Source organism: Bombina bombina, chromosome 4 (genome assembly GCF_027579735.1).
Source record: "Bombina bombina isolate aBomBom1 chromosome 4, aBomBom1.pri, whole genome shotgun sequence".
Taxonomy (NCBI): Eukaryota; Metazoa; Chordata; class Amphibia; order Anura; family Bombinatoridae; genus Bombina; species Bombina bombina.
The window spans coordinates 1,228,432,717-1,228,451,509 of NC_069502.1; the positions used below are offsets into that span (position 1 = coordinate 1,228,432,717).

The window sequence follows — 18,793 nt, forward strand, 5'->3', positions numbered from 1 at the left end:
GAAAATTGGGGATTTACATATACAACTTGTTTGCAAGTTTAGAAATATAATGGTGCACCACTCTTTATGTTGCGGTAGTAGCTGAATAGCTGATATATCACCAATCCACCTTATTATTTTGGTACAAAAGGTTTAACTGTTTGCACACAAAACAAAGTAAAGTCACACTTTGAGAAGAAAAGTAAAAAATGTGTATATATATGAATCGTTTCAATAAACGACTAGTCCCAATTGTATTTTCCTTTAAATATACGTTCCTTGTGCCTGTATAATTTCTTAGTTCTGTAGTTTATAAAGTGCCCAGTTTCATTTTGATGTAATAGTTCGTAGTTGGATCGTGTGTATAATTGGCAATATCGGATACTTTACCTCTGCATGCCTTTCGGTCTCTTCGTGGGTATGTCTCCTCCACTCACCTTCTGGTATAGGTAACGCTGCAGCCTCGCTGATAGTCGTTTGATGTCACACACCAATTTTTTCTCCTGAAAGTAGATCCGGCTTCCACTCTGCGCAGAGAGTATCTGTAGTTTTGGATGAAGAAAAATAGTGCCAATGCAATCCTTTGCAATCCTTGGTCACTATGTATTCCTTTTGTTGGGCAAAGTTAGATTCCTGTAGGCAGTAGGGCCATCAACGCGTTTCACTACTTGCTGTGGCTTTCTCAAGAATTTACTTTATTGATTTTAAACATCATGCTTTGGGGCTGTTTCTCTGCAAAGGGAACAGGACGACTGATCCGTGTACATGAAAGAATGAATGGGGCCATGTATCGTGAGATTTTGAGTGCAAACCTCCTTCCATCAGCAAGGGCATTGAAGATGAAATGTGGCTGGGTCTTTCAGCATGACAATGATCCCAAACACACCACCCGGGCAACAAAGGAGTGGCTTCGTAAGAAGCATTTCAAGATCCTGGAGTGGCCTAGACAGTTTCCAGATCTCAACCCCATAGAAAACCTTTGGAGGGAGTTGAAAGTCCGTGTTGCCCAGCAACAGCCCCAAAACATCACTGCTCTAGAGGAGATCTGCATACAGGAATGGGCCAACATACCAGCAACAGTGTGTGACAACCTTGTGAAGACTTACAGAAAATGTTTGACCTTTGTCATTGCCAACAAAGGGTATATAACAAAGTATTGAGATGAACTTTTGATATTGACCAAATACTTATTTTCCACCATAATTTGCAAATAAATTATTTCCAAGTCAGACAATGTGATTGTCTGGATTTGTTTCCACATTTTGTCTCTCATAGTTGAGGTATACCTATGATGAAAATGACAGGCCTCTCTCATCTTCTTAAGTGGGAGAACTTGCACAATTGGTGGCTGACTAAATACTTTTTCCCCCCACTGAACCTGTACCCCTATAATCTGACATACCTCACTCACAGACCTGTACCCCCATAACCTGACATACCTCACTCACAGACCTGTACCCCTATAATCTGACATACCTCACTCACAGACCTGTACCCCTATAATCTGACATACCTCACTCACAGACCTGTACCCCCATAACCTTACATACCTCACTCACAGACCTGTACCCCTATAATCTGACATACCTCACTCACAGACCTGTACCCCCATAACCTTACATACCTCACTCACAGACCTGTACCCCCATAACCTTACATACCTCACTCACAGACCTGTACCCCTATAATCTGACATACCTCACTCACAGACCTGTACCCCCATAACCTGACATACCTCACTCACAGACCTGTACCCCTATAATCTGACATACCTCACTCACAGACCTGTACCCCCATAACCTGACATACCTCACTCACAGACCTGTACCCCTATAATCTGACATACCTCACTCACAGACCTGTACCCCCATAACCTGACATACCTCACTCACAGACCTGTACCCCTATAATCTGACATACCTCACTCACAGACCTGTATACCCCCACTAATTGTAACCTCCATACCAATGTTTGAAGTAAAATAATGCTATATGATTAAAGGAATAGTCTAGTCAAAATGTCATGATTTAAATAGAGCAGCAATTTTAAGTAACTTTCTAAATTTTCTTTGTTCTCTTGCTATCTTAATTTGAATGTAAGCTTAGGACCATTTTTAGTTCAGCACCTGGGTAGCGCTTGCTGATTGGTAGCTACATTTAGACACCAGTCACAGACATCCCAACCTGCAAAAACTCCCCCCCCCCCCTCAGTTATATATTGGACACCTTGAAAACCTAAATAAGATAGACTTATCATTAAAGTAGCTTCCCGCTAAAGTCACATGAAAAAAAGTAGCTTTTCCAGTGATCGTACGCTTGTTGAATGCTTAAATATTTTATAATACTACGTTTAATACGTGCAGTAGATAAGGTAGGATCTGTGTTTTATTTTATTAGAATCAGTGGGGGATTTTTCGTTACTAGTGCATGCTTTGAGGATTTAATAACGTCCCAGCAACAAAAGGCATTCCTTAAAGAAACACTTTTCCGGATTTGGGCCACATTGGATCATGGTACTTGTAGTTTCAGGGAGATTGCACTCCATTTGCTGGCATCAGGGAGCCGCTATTGTAATCAGGGAGACTTGGGATGTCTGCAGTCAGAAAGTGCTACCCATGGGCCATGGCCTGAACCAAAAATGGGCAGGCTCCTATGTTTACATTCCTTCTTTTTCAAATAAAAATACCAAGAGAACAAAGAAAATGTAATAATAGGAGTAAATTAGAGAATTGATGCTCTATCTGAATCATGAAAGTTTTATTTTGCCCCCCCCCCCTTTACCTGTAGCTTTATAAACAGGCTGAATCTTCCCCATAATCCCCTTCCCTGATGTGTGTGCTTTTGTAACACTGTCAAACCAATAAAGCTGGGTGAATTTAAATTTCAATCAGTCAGGTCCTTAGAGACCACACAGTGTAATAGAGCACACACTGAGCATTGGGGCGGGCGAAGCGACACTGTACCATAGAGTATCTCAGCTAGAGCGGCAAGGACCACCCAGGGAGAAAATTGTAATACAATAGCAAAACCATAGAGAGTAATGAGCCTGGCACAGACCGCATAAGATCATAACAGGAAGTAGGCCATGAGCACAATTGGGGGGGGTACGTGGGAAAAAGTAGCTGGGTCCGAGGAGAAAAGGAAATTGTAAAAAAAGGATCCTTAATTATAGAACAAAAGAGACGCAGGGACAGAGCGTCTAGAACTATAGAGACAACACTGCAGCGACATCACTGAGACGGGAAGACTGGGTAATCCAGCTGCTATAGAGGTGCACGGGCACCATAGAGCGAAGGAAGTGTGGGATAGAGCGGGCGACACCATCGAGTGTGAGAAAGAGGGAGGTCTCTGCGCGCTCCCGCAACCGAACTCGGAGCCGCCGCTACTGGGATGTACCGAGAGTGCCTGAAGCTATGGAACGTATCATAACGTTCACGCTTATCCTGTTGGCAGGTAATATCTCTATATTCTCTGACATACTACAATAATTATAATGTGATGCTCTTACATGAATACTATGCGATGTCCCCGCGTAGTGTCGTGATAATCTAATAGGTGCACGCGCTGTGTGATATGTACCGTGTGATATCGTGATATGGGGTGCATTATAACTGTATATCTGCGTATCCCCCTGTAGCTCTGTACAACACACTGTGTACCTGTGTATCCCCCCCTGTAGTTCTGTACAACACACTGTGTACCTGTGTATCCCCCCCTGTAGCTCTGTACAACACACTGTGTACCTGTGTATCCCCCCCTGTAGTTCTGTACAACACACTGTGTACCTGTGTATCCCCCCCTGTAGCTCTGTACAACACCCTGTGTATCCCCCTGTAGCTCTGTACAACACTGTGTACCTGTGTATCCCCCCTGTAGCTCTGTACAACACTGTGTATCCCCCCTGTAGCTCTGTACAACACACTGTGTACCTGTGTATCCCCCCCTGTAGCTCTGTACAACACACTGTGTACCTGTGTATCCCCCCTGTAGCTCTGTACAACACACTGTGTACCTGTGTATCCCCCCTGTAGTTCTGTACAACACTGTGTACCTGTGTATCCCCCCTGTAGTTCTGTACAACACTGTGTACCTGTGTATCCCCCCTGTAGTTCTGTACAACACTGTGTACCTGTGTATCCCCCCTGTAGTTCTGTACAACACTGTGTACCTGTGTATCCCCCCTGTAGTTCTGTACAACACTGTGTACCTGTGTATCCCCCCTGTAGCTCTGTACAACACACTGTGTATCCCCCCTGTAGCTCTGTACAACACACTGTGTACCTGTGTATCCCCCCCTGTAGCTCTGTACAACACACTGTGTACCTGTGTATCCCCCCTGTAGCTCTGTACAACACACTGTGTACCTGTGTATCCCCCCCTGTAGTTCTGTATAACACTGTGTACCTGTGTATCCCCCCTGTAGCTCTGTACAACACACTGTGTACCTGTGTATCCCCCTGTAGCTCTGTACAACACACTGTGTACCTGTGTATCCCCCCTGTAGCTCTGTACAACACACTGTGTACCTGTGTATCCCCCTGTAGCTCTGTACAACACTGTGTACCTGTGTATCCCCCCTGTAGCTCTGTACAACACACTGTGTACCTGTGTATCCCCCTGTAGCTCTGTACAACACACTGTGTACCTGTGTATCCCCCCTGTAGCTCTGTACAACACACTGTGTACCTGTGTATCCCCCTGTAGCTCTGTACAACACTGTGTACCTGTGTATCCCCCCTGTAGCTCTGTACAACACACTGTGTACCTGTGTATCCCCCTGTAGCTCTGTACAACACTGTGTACCTGTGTATCCCCCCCTGTAGCTCTGTACAGCACACTGTGTACCTGTGTATCCCCCCCTGTAGCTCTGTACAGCACACTGTGTACCTGTGTATCCCCCCTGTAGCTCTGTACAACACCCTGTGTACCTGTGTATCCCCCTGTAGTTCTGTACAACACTGTGTACCTGTGTATCCCCCCTGTAGCTCTGTACAACACACTGTGTACCTGTGTATCCCCCCTGTAGCTCTGTACAACACACTGTGTACCTGTGTATCCCCCCCCTGTAGCTCTGTACAACACACTGTGTACCTGTGTATCCCCCTGTAGCTCTGTACAACACACTGTGTACCTGTGTATCCCCCCTGTAGCTCTGTACAACACACTGTGTACCTGTGTATCCCCCTGTAGCTCTGTACAACACTGTGTACCTGTGTATCCCCCCTGTAGCTCTGTACAACACACTGTGTACCTGTGTATCCCCCCGTAGCTCTGTACAACACTGTGTACCTGTGTATCCCCCCCTGTAGCTCTGTACAGCACACTGTGTACCTGTGTATCCCCCCTGTAGCTCTGTACAACACCCTGTGTACCTGTGTATCCCCCTGTAGTTCTGTACAACACTGTGTACCTGTGTATCCCCCTGTAGCTCTGTACAACACTGTGTACCTGTGTATCCCCCCTGTAGCTCTGTACAACACCCTGTGTATCCCCCCTGTAGCTCTGTACAACACACTGTGTACCTGTGTATCCCCCCTGTAGTTCTGTACAACACACTGTGTACCTGTGTATCCCCCCTGTAGCTCTGTACAACACACTGTGTACCTGTGTATCCCCCCTGTAGTTCTGTACAACACACTGTGTACCTGTGTATCCCCCCTGTAGCTCTGTACAACACACTGTGTACCTGTGTATCCCCCCCTGTAGCTCTGTACAACACACTGTGTACCTGTGTATCCCCCTGTAGCTCTGTACAACACACTGTGTACCTGTGTATCCCCCTGTAGCTCTGTACAACACTGTGTACCTGTGTATCCCCCCTGTAGCTCTGTACAACACACTGTGTACCTGTGTATCCCCCCTGTAGCTCTGTACAACACACTGTGTACCTGTGTATCCCCCCCTGTAGCTCTGTACAACACACTGTGTACCTGTGTATCCCCCTGTAGTTCTGTACAGCACACTGTGTACCTGTGTATCCCCCCTGTAGCTCTGTACAACACACTGTGTACCTGTGTATCCCCCCTGTAGCTCTGTACAACACACTGTGTACCTGTGTATCCCCCCCTGTAGCTCTGTACAACACACTGTGTACCTGTGTATCCCCCCCTGTAGCTCTGTACAACACACTGTGTACCTGTGTATCCCCCCCTGTAGCTCTGTACAACACACTGTGTACCTGTGTATCCCCCCCTGTAGCTCTGTACAACACACTGTGTATCCCCCCCTGTAGCTCTGTACAACACACTGTGTACCTGTGTATCCCCCTGTAGCTCTTTACAGCACACTGTGTACCTGTGTATCCCCCTGTAGCTCTGTACAACACACTGTGTACCTGTGTATCCCCCTGTAGCTCTGTACAACACACTGTGTACCTGTGTACCCCCCTGTAGCTCTGTACAACACTGTGTATCCCCCCTGTAGCTCTGTACAACACACTGTGTACCTGTGTATCCCCCTGTAGCTCTGTACAACACTGTGTACCTGTGTATCCCCCCTGTAGCTCTGTACAACACACTGTGTACCTGTGTATCCCCCCTGTAGCTCTGTACGACACACTGTGTACCTGTGTATCCCCCCCTGTAGCTCTGTACAACACACTGTGTACCTGTGTATCCCCCTGTAGTTCTGTACAGCACACTGTGTACCTGTGTATCCCCCCCTGTAGCTCTGTACAGCACACTGTGTACCTGTGTATCCCCCTGTAGCTCTGTACAACACACTGTGTACCTGTGTATCCCCCCCCTGTAGCTCTGTACAACACACTGTGTACCTGTGTATCCCCCCCCTGTAGCTCTGTACAACACACTGTGTACCTGTGTATCCCCCCCTGTAGCTCTGTGTACCTGTGTATCCCCCCCCTGTAGCTCTGTACAACACACTGTGTACCTGTGTATCCCCCTGTAGCTCTGTACAACACACTGTGTACCTGTGTATCCCCCTGTAGCTCTGTACAGCACACTGTGTACCTGTGTATCCCCCCCCCTGTAGCTCTGTACAGCACACTGTGTACCTGTGTATCCCCCCCCTGTAGCTCTGTACAACACACTGTGTACCTGTGTATCCCCCCCTGTAGCTCTGTACAACACACTGTGTACCTGTGTATCCCCCTGTAGTTCTGTACAACACACTGTGTATCCCCCCTGTAGTTCTGTACAACACACTGTGTATCCCCCTGTAGCTCTGTACAACACACTGTGTATCCCCCCTGTAGCTCTGTACAACACACTGTGTACCTGTGTATCCCCCCCTGTAGCTCTGTACAACACACTGTGTACCTGTGTATCCCCCCCTGTAGCTCTGTACAACACACTGTGTACCTGTGTATCCCCCCTGTAGTTCTGTACAACACACTGTGTACCTGTGTATCCCCCCCTGTAGCTCTGTACAACACACTGTGTACCTGTGTATCCCCCCCTGTAGCTCTGTACAACACACTGTGTACCTGTGTATCCCCCCCCCTGTAGCTCTGTACAACACACTGTGTACCTGTGTATCCCCCTGTAGCTCTGTACAACACACTGTGTACCTGTGTATCCCCCTGTAGTTCTGTACAACACACTGTGTACCTGTGTATCCCCCCTGTAGCTCTGTATAACACACTGTGTACCTGTGTATCCCCCCTGTAGTTCTGTACAACACACTGTGTACCTGTGTATCCCCCTGTAGTTCTGTACAACACACTGTGTACCTGTGTATCCCCCTGTAGCTCTGTATAACACACTGTGTACCTGTGTATTCCCCCTGTAGCTCTGTATAACACACTGTGTACCTGTGTATCCCCCCTGTAGCTCTGTATAACACACTGTGTACCTGTGTATCCCCCCTGTAGCTCTGTATAACACACTGTGTACCTGTGTATCCCCCTGTAGCTCTGTACAACACACTGTGTACCTGTGTATCCCCCCCTGTAGCTCTGTACAACACACTGTGTACCTGTGTATCCCCCTGTAGCTCTGTACAACACCCTGTGTATCCCCCTGTAGCTCTGTACAACACACTGTGTACCTGTGTATCCCCCCTGTAGCTCTGTACAACACACTGTGTACCTGTGTATCCCCCCTGTAGCTCTGTATAACACACTGTGTATCCCCCTGTAGCTCTGTACAACACTGTGTACCTGTGTATCCCCCCTGTAGCTCTGTACAACACACTGTGTACCTGTGTATCCCCCTGTAGCTCTGTACAACACACTGTGTACCTGTGTATCCCCCTGTAGCTCTGTACAACACACTGTGTACCTGTGTATCCCCCTGTAGCTCTGTACAACACACTGTGTACCTGTGTATCCCCCTGTAGCTCTGTACAACACACTGTGTACCTGTGTATCCCCCTGTAGCTCTGTACAACACACTGTGTACCTGTGTATCCCCCTGTAGCTCTGTACAACACACTGTGTACCTGTGTATCCCCCTGTAGCTCTGTACAACACAGTGTACCTGTGTATCCCCCTGTAGCTCTGTACAACACACTGTGTACCTGTGTATCCCCCTGTAGCTCTGTACAACACACTGTGTACCTGTGTATCCCCCTGTAGCTCTGTACAACACACTGTGTACCTGTGTATCCCCCTGTAGCTCTGTACAACACACTGTGTACCTGTGTATCCCCCTGTAGCTCTGTACAACACACTGTGTACTTGTGTATCCCCCTGTAGCTCTGTACAACACACTGTGTACCTGTGTATCCCCCTGTAGCTCTGTACAACACACTGTGTACCTGTGTATCCCCCTGTAGCTCTGTACAACACACTGTGTACCCCCCTGTAGCTCTGTACAGCACCCTGTGTACCTGTGTATCCCCCTGTAGCTCTGTACAACACACTGTGTACCTGTGTATCCCCCTCTAGCTCTGTACAACACACTGTGTACCTGTGTATCCCCCCTCTAGCTCTGTACAACACACTGTGTACCTGTGTATCCCCCTGTAGCTCTGTACAACACACTGTGTACCTGTGTATCCCCCTGTAGTTCTGTACAACACACTGTGTATCCCCCTGTAGTTCTGTACAACACACTGTGTATCCCCCTGTAGTTCTGTACAACACACTGTGTATCCCCCTGTAGTTCTGTACAACACACTGTGTATCCCCCTGTAGTTCTGTACAACACACTGTGTATCCCCCTGTAGTTCTGTACAACACACTGTGTACCTGCGTATCCCCCTGTAGCTCTGTACAATACACTGTGTACCTGTGTATCCCCCTGTAGTTCTGTACAACACACTGTGTATCCCCCTGTAGTTCTGTACAACACACTGTGTATCCCCCTGTAGTTCTGTACAACACACTGTGTACCTGTGTATCCCCCTGTAGCTCTGTACAACACACTGTGTACCTGTGTATCCCCCTGTAGTTCTGTACAACACACTGTGTATCCCCCTGTAGTTCTGTACAACACACTGTGTATCCCCCTGTAGTTCTGTACAACACACTGTGTATCCCCCTGTAGTTCTGTACAACACACTGTGTATCCCCCTGTAGTTCTGTACAACACACTGTGTATCCCCCTGTAGTTCTGTACAACACACTGTGTATCCCCCTGTAGTTCTGTACAACACACTGTGTATCCCCCTGTAGTTCTGTACAACACACTGTGTATCCCCCTGTAGTTCTGTACAACACACTGTGTATCCCCCTGTAGTTCTGTACAACACACTGTGTATCCCCCTGTAGTTCTGTACAACACACTGTGTACCTGCGTATCCCCCTGTAGCTCTGTACAATACACTGTGTACCTGCGTATCCCCCTGTAGCTCTGTACAACACACTGTGTACCTGCGTATCCCCCTGTAGCTCTGTACAACACCCTGTGTACCTGTGTATCCCCCTGTAGCTCTGTACAACACCCTGTGTACCTGTGTATCCCCCTGTAGCTCTGTACAACACACTGTGTACCTGTGTATCCCCCTGCAGTTCTGTACAACACACTGTGTATCCCCCTGTAGCTCTGTACAACACACTGTGTACCTGTGTATCCCCCTGTAGCTCTGTACAACACACTGTGTACCTGTGTATCCCCCTGTAGCTCTGTACAGCACCCTGTGTACCCCCCCTGTAGCTCTGTACAGCACCCTGTGTACCCCCCCTGTAGCTCTGTACAGCACCCTGTGTACCCCCCCTGTAGCTCTGTACAGCACCCTGTGTACCCCCCTGTAGCTCTGTACAGCACCCTGTGTACCCCCCCTGTAGCTCTGTACAGCACCCTGTGTACCTGTGTATCCCCCTGTAGCTCTGTACAACACACTGTGTACCTGTGTATCCCCCCTGTAGCTCTGTACAACACACTGTGTACCTGTGTATCCCCCCCTGTAGCTCTGTACAGCACACTGTGTACCTGTGTATCCCCCTGTAGCTCTGTACAGCACACTGTGTACCTGTGTATCCCCCTGTAGCTCTGTACAGCACACTGTGTACCTGTGTATCCCCCTGTAGCTCTGTACAACACACTGTGTACCTGTGTATCCCCCTGTAGCTCTGTACAGCACACTGTGTACCTGTGTATCCCCCTGTAGCTCTGTACAGCACACTGTGTACCTGTGTATCCCCCTGTAGCTCTGTACAACACACTGTGTACCTGTGTATCCCCCTGTAGCTCTGTACAACACCCTGTGTACCTGTGTATCCCCCCTGTAGCTCTGTACAACACACTGTGTACCTGTGTATCCCCCCTGTAGCTCTGTACAACACACTGTGTACCTGTGTATCCCCCTGTAGCTCTGTACAACACCCTGTGTACCTGTGTATCCCCCTGTAGCTCTGTACAACACACTGTGTACCTGTGTATCCCCCTGTAGTTCTGTACAACACACTGTGTATCCCCCTGTAGTTCTGTACAACACACTGTGTATCCCCCTGTAGCTCTGTACAACACACTGTGTACCTGTGTATCCCCCTGTAGCTCTGTACAACACACTGTGTACCTGCGTATCCCCTGTAGCTCTGTACAACACACTGTGTACCTGCGTATCCCCTGTAGCTCTGTACAACACACTGTGTACCTGTGTATCCCCCTGTAGCTCTGTACAACACACTGTGTACCTGTGTATCCCCCTGTAGTTCTGTACAACACACTGTGTACCTGTGTATCCCCCTGTAGCTCTGTACAACACCCTGTGTACCTGTGTATCCCCCTGTAGCTCTGTACAACACACTGTGTACCTGTGTATCCCCCTGTAGCTCTGTACAACACACTGTGTACCTGTGTATCCCCCTGTAGCTCTGTACAACACCCTGTGTATCCCCCTGTAGTTCTGTACAACACACTGTGTATCCCCCTGTAGCTCTGTACAACACACTGTGTACCTGTGTATCCCCCTGTAGCTCTGTACAACACCCTGTGTACCTGTGTATCCCCCCTGTAGCTCTGTACAACACACTGTGTACCTGTGTATCCCCCCTGTAGCTCTGTACAACACACTGTGTACCTGTGTATCCCCCTGTAGCTCTGTACAACACCCTGTGTACCTGTGTATCCCCCTGTAGCTCTGTACAACACACTGTGTACCTGTGTATCCCCCTGTAGTTCTGTACAATACACTGTGTATCCCCCTGTAGTTCTGTACAACACACTGTGTATCCCCCTGTAGCTCTGTACAACACACTGTGTACCTGTGTATCCCCCTGTAGCTCTGTACAACACACTGTGTACCTGCGTATCCCCTGTAGCTCTGTACAACACACTGTGTACCTGTGTATCCCCCTGTAGCTCTGTACAACACCCTGTGTACCTGTGTATCCCCCTGTAGTTCTGTACAACACACTGTGTATCCCCCTGTAGCTCTGTACAACACACTGTGTACCTGTGTATCCCCCTGTAGTTCTGTACAACACACTGTGTATCCCCCTGTAGCTCTGTACAACACACTGTGTATCCCCCTGTAGCTCTGTACAACACACTGTGTATCCCCCTGTAGCTCTGTACAACACACTGTGTACCTGTGTATCCCCCTGTAGCTCTGTACAACACACTGTGTACCTGTGTATCCCCCCTGTAGCTCTGTATAACGCACTGTGTACCTGTGTATCCCCCTGTAGCTCTGTACAACACCCTGTGTATCCCCCTGTAGCTCTGTACAACACACTGTGTACCTGTGTATCCCCCCTCTAGCTCTGTACAACACACTGTGTACCTGCGTATCCCCTCTAGCTCTGTACAACACACTGTGTACCTGTATCCCCCCTCTAGCTCTGTACAACACACTGTGTACCTGTGTATCCACCTGTAGTTCTGTACAACACAGTGTACCTGTGTATCCCCCTGTAGTTCTGTACAACACACTGTGTACCTCTGTATCCCCCCTGTAGCTCTGTACAACACACTGTGTACCTCTGTATCCCCCCCTGTAGCTCTGTACAACACACTGTATACCTGTGTATCCCCCCTGTAGCTCTGTACAACACACTGTATACCTGTGTATCCCCCCTGTAGCTCTGTACAACACACTGTGTACCTGTGTATCCCCCTGTAGCTCTGTACAACACACTGTGTACCTGTGTATCCCCCCTGTAGCTCTGTACAACACACTGTGTACCTGTGTATCCCCCCTGTAGCTCTGTACAACACACTGTGTACCTGTGTATCCCCCCTGTAGCTCTGTACAACACACTGTGTACCTGTGTATCCCCCCTGTAGCTCTGTACAACACACTGTGTACCTGTGTATCCCCCCTGTAGTTCTGTACAACACACTGTGTACCTGTGTATCCCCCCTGTAGTTCTGTACAACACACTGTGTACCTGTGTATCCCCCCTGTAGTTCTGTACAACACACTGTGTACCTGTGTATCCCCCCTGTAGTTCTGTACAACACACTGTGTACCTGTGTATCCCCCCTGTAGCTCTGTACAACACACTGTGTACCTGTGTATCCCCCTGTGGCTCTGCCAGGTGTGTGTGTGTGGCGGCTCTGCCAGGTGTGTGTGTGTGTGTGGCGGCTCTGCCAGGTGTGTGTGTGTGTGTGGCGGCTCTGCCAGGTGTGTGTGTGTGTGTGGCGGCTCTGCCAGGTGTGTGTGTGTGTGTGTGGCGGCTCTGCCAGGTGTGTGTGTGTGTGTGTGGCGGCTCTGCCAGGTGTGTGTGTGTGTGTGTGGCGGCTCTGCCAGGCGTGGGTGTGTGTGGCGGCTCTGCCAGGTGTGTGTGTGTGTGTGTGGCGGCTCTGCCAGGTGTGTGTGTGTGTGTGTGGCGGCTCTGCCAGGTGTGTGTGTGTGTGTGTGGCGGCTCTGCCAGGTGTGTGTGTGTGTGTGCTGTGTGTGTGTGGCGGCTCTGCCAGGTGTGTGTGTGTGTGTGTGGCGGCTCTGCCAGGTGTGTGTGTGTGTGTGTGGCGGCTCTGCCAGGTGTGTGTGTGTGTGTGTGGCGGCTCTGCCAGGTGTGTGTGGCGGCTCTGCCAGGTGTGTGTGGCGGCTCTGCCAGGTGTGTGTGGCGGCTCTGCCAGGTGTGGGTGGCGGCTCTGCCAGGCGTGGGTGGCGGCTCTGCCAGGCGTGGGTGTGTGTGGCGGCTCTGCCAGGCGTGGGTGTGTGTGGCGGCTCTGCCAGGCGTGGGTGTGTGTGGCGGCTCTGCCAGGCGTGGGTGTGTGTGGCGGCTCTGCCAGGCGTGGGTGTGTGTGGCGGCTCTGCCAGGCGTGGGTGTGTGTGGCGGCTCTGCCAGGCGTGTGTGTGTGTGGCGGCTCTGCCAGGCGTGTTTAGTCCTCTTTACAAACTAATTGTCCTTTTATCTGATTCGGTCAGGTGTGGGGTCTTATTGTGACTGCTGTGCTTCATTGTGCTCCTGTCTGTTTCCGAGCTTGTTATATAAAGAGGCATAAAGCCATGTTCATTCAGAGTATACTGAGGTAGGCTGCCATAAAGTTCTGACACGTGCACACTTGTGAGCCTACCGGTATGCTCTCATACTGTTATTACAAGAGAGAGAGAGAGAGGTAAATGTAATAATATACTTCTGTGTCCCTTTAACGGAATAGGAAACTTGTTTAATTCAGATACAGCAGTTTTCATATTTACTTCTGTTTAATTTGATTCATTCTTTTGCTATCGTTTGTGGAAAATTGTTACACCTAGGTAGGCTCAGGAGCAGCAATATATAAATATAATAAAGATAAATGTTAGAGGCGGCACCTGATAAATAAATAAATCTATCTCAACACTCGTGCTACAATGCTCACACAACGTGAGACAGATATGTGGAGATAATAGTGATGATCCAACAGTCTGATAACCCAAATGAATGCAAAATAAAACCTAAAGGTGAGCAAATGGTATGATCAGTAAATGGGGCCTACGTTGTCGCATATACGTTGTCGCCTATATTATATGCATATCCTCAGCCGAGCAGTTCGTTTTTTTTATTTTTCTGTTTTTGCGAGTGTAAATATATATCGGTCAGAATCATTCGACATTGAGTGGATTGGGCACTTATGGATTTGCAATCATTTCTTTATTTTTTCGAGTTTGTTAGTTATCTTACGTTATCTATACGGCTGATTGAGATTGCAATAGCGAAGGGTGTGTTAACACACACCTACAATTTTGTACCAATAAGATTGAAGCCGGTTGTGATTGTGGCTCTCATTGGTCCGGGCAGCGGCATGTGCACTATTCGACATTAGACGCTGACTTCAGCCTTTTAAGTCGTGAGTTTTTTTATTTGTTGTTTACACATCTGATGAAGCGGTCAGTGGACCAGGAAACGCGTTGTGTGCATCATTGTTTTTAAATAAACCCTTATTGTTTTTAAGACTGTTCATCACGACTTTATGTATTTTAAGTGGATGTAATTCACTTTTGAAATCGTTGTGAACGCACTGTCGAATTGCGTATCTTCTACCTTGTTATTGGGCTTCCATATGCTGCATTGGGATTTATCATCTTGATCCTGTCTTTGGAACCTCTGCATCCTCCTTCCAGCGAGAGGGCAGCTATTAATAGTCAAGAGTGCTTCTGTGGCACTTCTCAAGTGCCTTGCTTCTATTAAGTCCAACTGATTATGTGCGTGAAGTTTAAACATCACGGATATTGCACTATTGTGGCGCCTTCTTCTATCACTTCTCAGGAGCAGCAATACACTACAGGGATGTTGTTGGCTGCTGCACATATGTCTGTCATTGACTCACCTGATCTGCTCAGCTAGCTCCCAGTAGTACGTTTCTGCTTTAACAAAGGATACAAAGAGAATGAAGCACATTTAATAACCAAAGTAAATCTGTTATTTTTTGTATATTCTATTTGTATCATAAAAGAAACCTTTTGAGTTGTTGATAAAATGGAGGGTCCGTGAGCAGATAACCTCAGCGGGAGGTATAAGCGCATTGTGTGTTATCTGGAGGGATAAACGTTATACCTGCAGTGAAATTATTCATTTTTTTTTTTCTTCAAATCAGCTTTATTTAGTAAAAAATAAGATAATATGGTACAATACATTATGAATGCATAAAATGATGACATGTATACGTTTGGTAATACGTACGTACAGAGGAATCAAATATAAATAACAAATTTTAACAATGTTGTGGTACTCCATAAGAATAACAGAGGTGTCAGTGAAATATCAGTTTTGATTTCCCCATACCCATTGTAAGAGGGAGAAGGTCACGTGTGTGTGTGTGTAACTAGAGATTGGTGAGATTCCTTATGTATGTAAGTTTCCCAAGCCATTTTCAGCTGTATATATAGGGGCTCCTGTTTGTATTTCATATAAGCATATTCTAGATCAAGAATTTGGTTGCATTTACTATGCCATTGAGTCAATGTGGGTACTTCCAAGTTTGAGTGATTAGGAACTTCATACTGTTACCTGCTATAAATAATAGTTTCTTTTTGTATGTCGGGAGTTTGTGGTACATTATTAAAGGGACACTCGGGTTAAATTCAATTTTCTTGATTCAGATAGAGCATGTTGTTTTTTTTTTTTTTTTTTTTTTTTTTAAATATTTATTTAAATCCAGCAGAGTGTACAGACAAAATTAATAAAACCTCTTTGTGCCGCGCAGGGCCAGGTAACTATTACAGAAAAAAAAAAACAGTTTTAAAGCACCAATTTCATTATCCTTTTAACAAATTAATGGTCCCTTCGATGGAGAGTTTGTACACATGACTGGGGTTTTTCTTATTTTATTTACATTAAAAGGAAAAAAAAAAAAAACCGGGAAAGTAGAAATAAAACAAACAAAGAAGAAAAAAAGAGAGAAAGAGAGGAAAAAAAAAAAGGGGGGGGGGAAGAGGGGAGGAAAGAAAGAGGTGAAAAAAGAGAGAAAGAGATAGAAAAGGGGAACCACCCGTTTCAGACTACACTCAGAACTCTACCAAGCGCCCAGGAGCACCAATTCCGAGTTCCTAAAAGGAAAAATATAGTCATGCATTTCTGTATCTGGTAGTGACTTAATGAAGGCTGACCATTTACTAAAGAATCGTCTAATGTCTAAGTCATTATCTAAGTTAGTGTCCCTTTGTTCCAAGAGGCATTGTTTTTTCAGACAGTTCTTTATCTCTGGAATAGATGGTATTACACTCAACTTATTTTTTAAAGATAAGATATCTTGTTGCCAGAATAGATAGGAATATTAGTTTATCCTTTGGGTTATGATCCCCAGGACCCAAGACAATTAGTGACTGTGTAAGACCCAGATGGGAGATCCTAAGGGTTTTGTTAATCCAAAACTCGAGTTTATACCAGAGGTGTCTTATCCTAGGGCAGCTCCAAATCATATGTTATATCCGCTGCAGGGAGTGAACATTTTGGACATTTGTTGAAACTAGCATAGTGGATTTTGTCGCCTTTTTTGGGGGTGAAGTATGCGTTGTGGAGAAGTTTGATGTGCATCTCACGCCATGTGGCTGAGAGAGAAACCTGTGCCACTTTACAAATTGAGTTTTGGATGATTTTTGTGTCGATACTCGATTGTGGTAGTAGCTGATTCCAAAAAGCAGTAATTTTCTCTAGCTCTACTTCACCTTTCCCTGATTTGATTAACTGGTAACATGGGGAGATGGATCTGATGCGGTTTTTAAAAGGGTAATCCAGCCTTCCAATTTGCCCAAGTTCCAGCTCCAACCTGTCGCATTCATTAGTTCAAGTAGGAGGTGTCTGACTTGTAGGAATGCAAAGAATTCCTTGTTGTTAATGTGAAACTCTGCTTTTAACTCGTCAAAGGATTTAACAATATTTCTCTGAGTCCCAGAGTTGGATCACCCTGCTCAGCCCCAAGTCCTGCCATTTCTTGAATATTCCTGAACTAACTCCTGCGGGAAATTTCGGATTTCCCTGTATTGGGAGATATTGAGAGATTTTACAGTTTAGGGATAGTAGATTGCCTATTCTCCACCAGGCTCTTAATGGGTTTCAAAAAGATTTGAATCTTTTGATTCTGGCTGGTAGATCTTTTGGTGGACAGTGGGCCAGCGCTAGCAACTGATACGGGCTACACATATTCTCCTCTAAAGATTGATTTGTAACATAATTACCCTGGGATATCCAGTCGGCTACCACGCGGGCTAGAAAGGCATAGTTGTAGGATTGAATATCCGGTAGTGCGAGGCCACTGCTCTCTTTTGGTAAAGAAAGTTTGTTTAAGGATATCCTCGGTCTTTTTTCCTGCCAGAGAAATTTGCTAAGTGAACTGTTTAGACAGCGAATATCTTTCTCCAGGAGGATTAGTGGTGTGTTCTGTAGAACATAAAGGAGTTTCGGGAGCAGGATCATTTTAAATAAAGCGATCCGTCCAGATAGAGATAGTGGGAGAGATTGCCAATTTTTAAGTTTCTCCCTAATCATCGCGAAGATTGGAGAGAAATTGAGGTTGTACATATCCCCCGGAGATGAGGGGATTAGGATTCCAAGATATTTAAGAGATATTTTAGACACGGTGAAGGGAATATCATGAGGGGAATCTTTGTTTTGTCTCAGCCATAATAGTTCCGATTTTGCTTTATTAATCTTATAGCCCGAGAGAGACCCGAATTGTGTAGTAATGTTTAATAATTTGGGGATGCTGGTTTTAGTATCTGAAAGGTATAGCAAAAGATCATCCGCGTATAAAGCTATTTTTATAACTTGTTTCCCCACCTTAATGCCTACAAGTTGTTGCCTGACCATATTTGCTAGTGGTTCAATTGAGATGTCAGAGCAGGGGGGACAGGGGGCACCCCTGACGCGTTCCCCTTGCAAGAGTTATCTGTGCAGAGACTATAGAATTGATAATCAGGGTAGTGTGTAGTTCTTTGTAGAGATTCCTAATGAATTCAAGAAATTTGCCTTTGAAACCAAAGTTTGCCAAGGATGTAAAGAGATGATCAAAATGTATCGAATCGAACGCTTTCTCTGCGTCGATCTACACAATAGCCAAGTCAGGTGCCACCCCCTCCCCCCCTCCCTCTGACACCTCAACTTTCCTGAAGTACTCTGTAACAAGCACGGCCTCTCTGATTTTAGCTGAGGAATTTCGGCCTCTGAGAAACCCCGCCTGGTCTGGATGTATTACAGTAGCAAGTGGTGCCTGTAGGCGTTCAGCAAGAATAGAACAGAAAATTTTATAGTCTCCATTCAGGAGGGCTATGGGCCTATATGATTCTTTAAGGGAGGGATCTTTACCTCCTTTTAAAATTAAAATAGTGTTGGAAGCAGAAAAAGAGGTGGCTACCGGGTCGCCTTTGATATACATACTGTTTTATAAGTTGTTAAGATAGGGGGTGATCTCAGCATTCAGAATTTTATAAAACTCGTTTGGAAGACCGTCTGGTCCCGGTGATTTATTATTAGCAAGATCTGTAATTGTTTTATTTATCTCTATTTCAGTGATTGGGGCATTTAAAGAATTGGCCATTTCCGCTGA

The 18,793-nt window shown here is 46.6% G+C and overlaps 1 protein-coding gene across 1 annotated transcript in view; it reads left to right on the top strand.

The window, feature by feature from the left end:
* Positions 1–3,038: 3,038 nt before the first annotated feature.
* Positions 3,039–18,793, top strand: part of PTK7 (protein tyrosine kinase 7 (inactive)) — a 182,889-nt gene continuing 167,134 nt past the window's right edge. Inside the window, exon 1 of the mRNA XM_053712771.1 lies at positions 3,039–3,431. Within this exon, the coding sequence (XP_053568746.1) occupies positions 3,392–3,431 (40 nt within the window). The 5' untranslated portion in view covers positions 3,039–3,391. The remainder of the gene's footprint in view (positions 3,432–18,793) is intronic.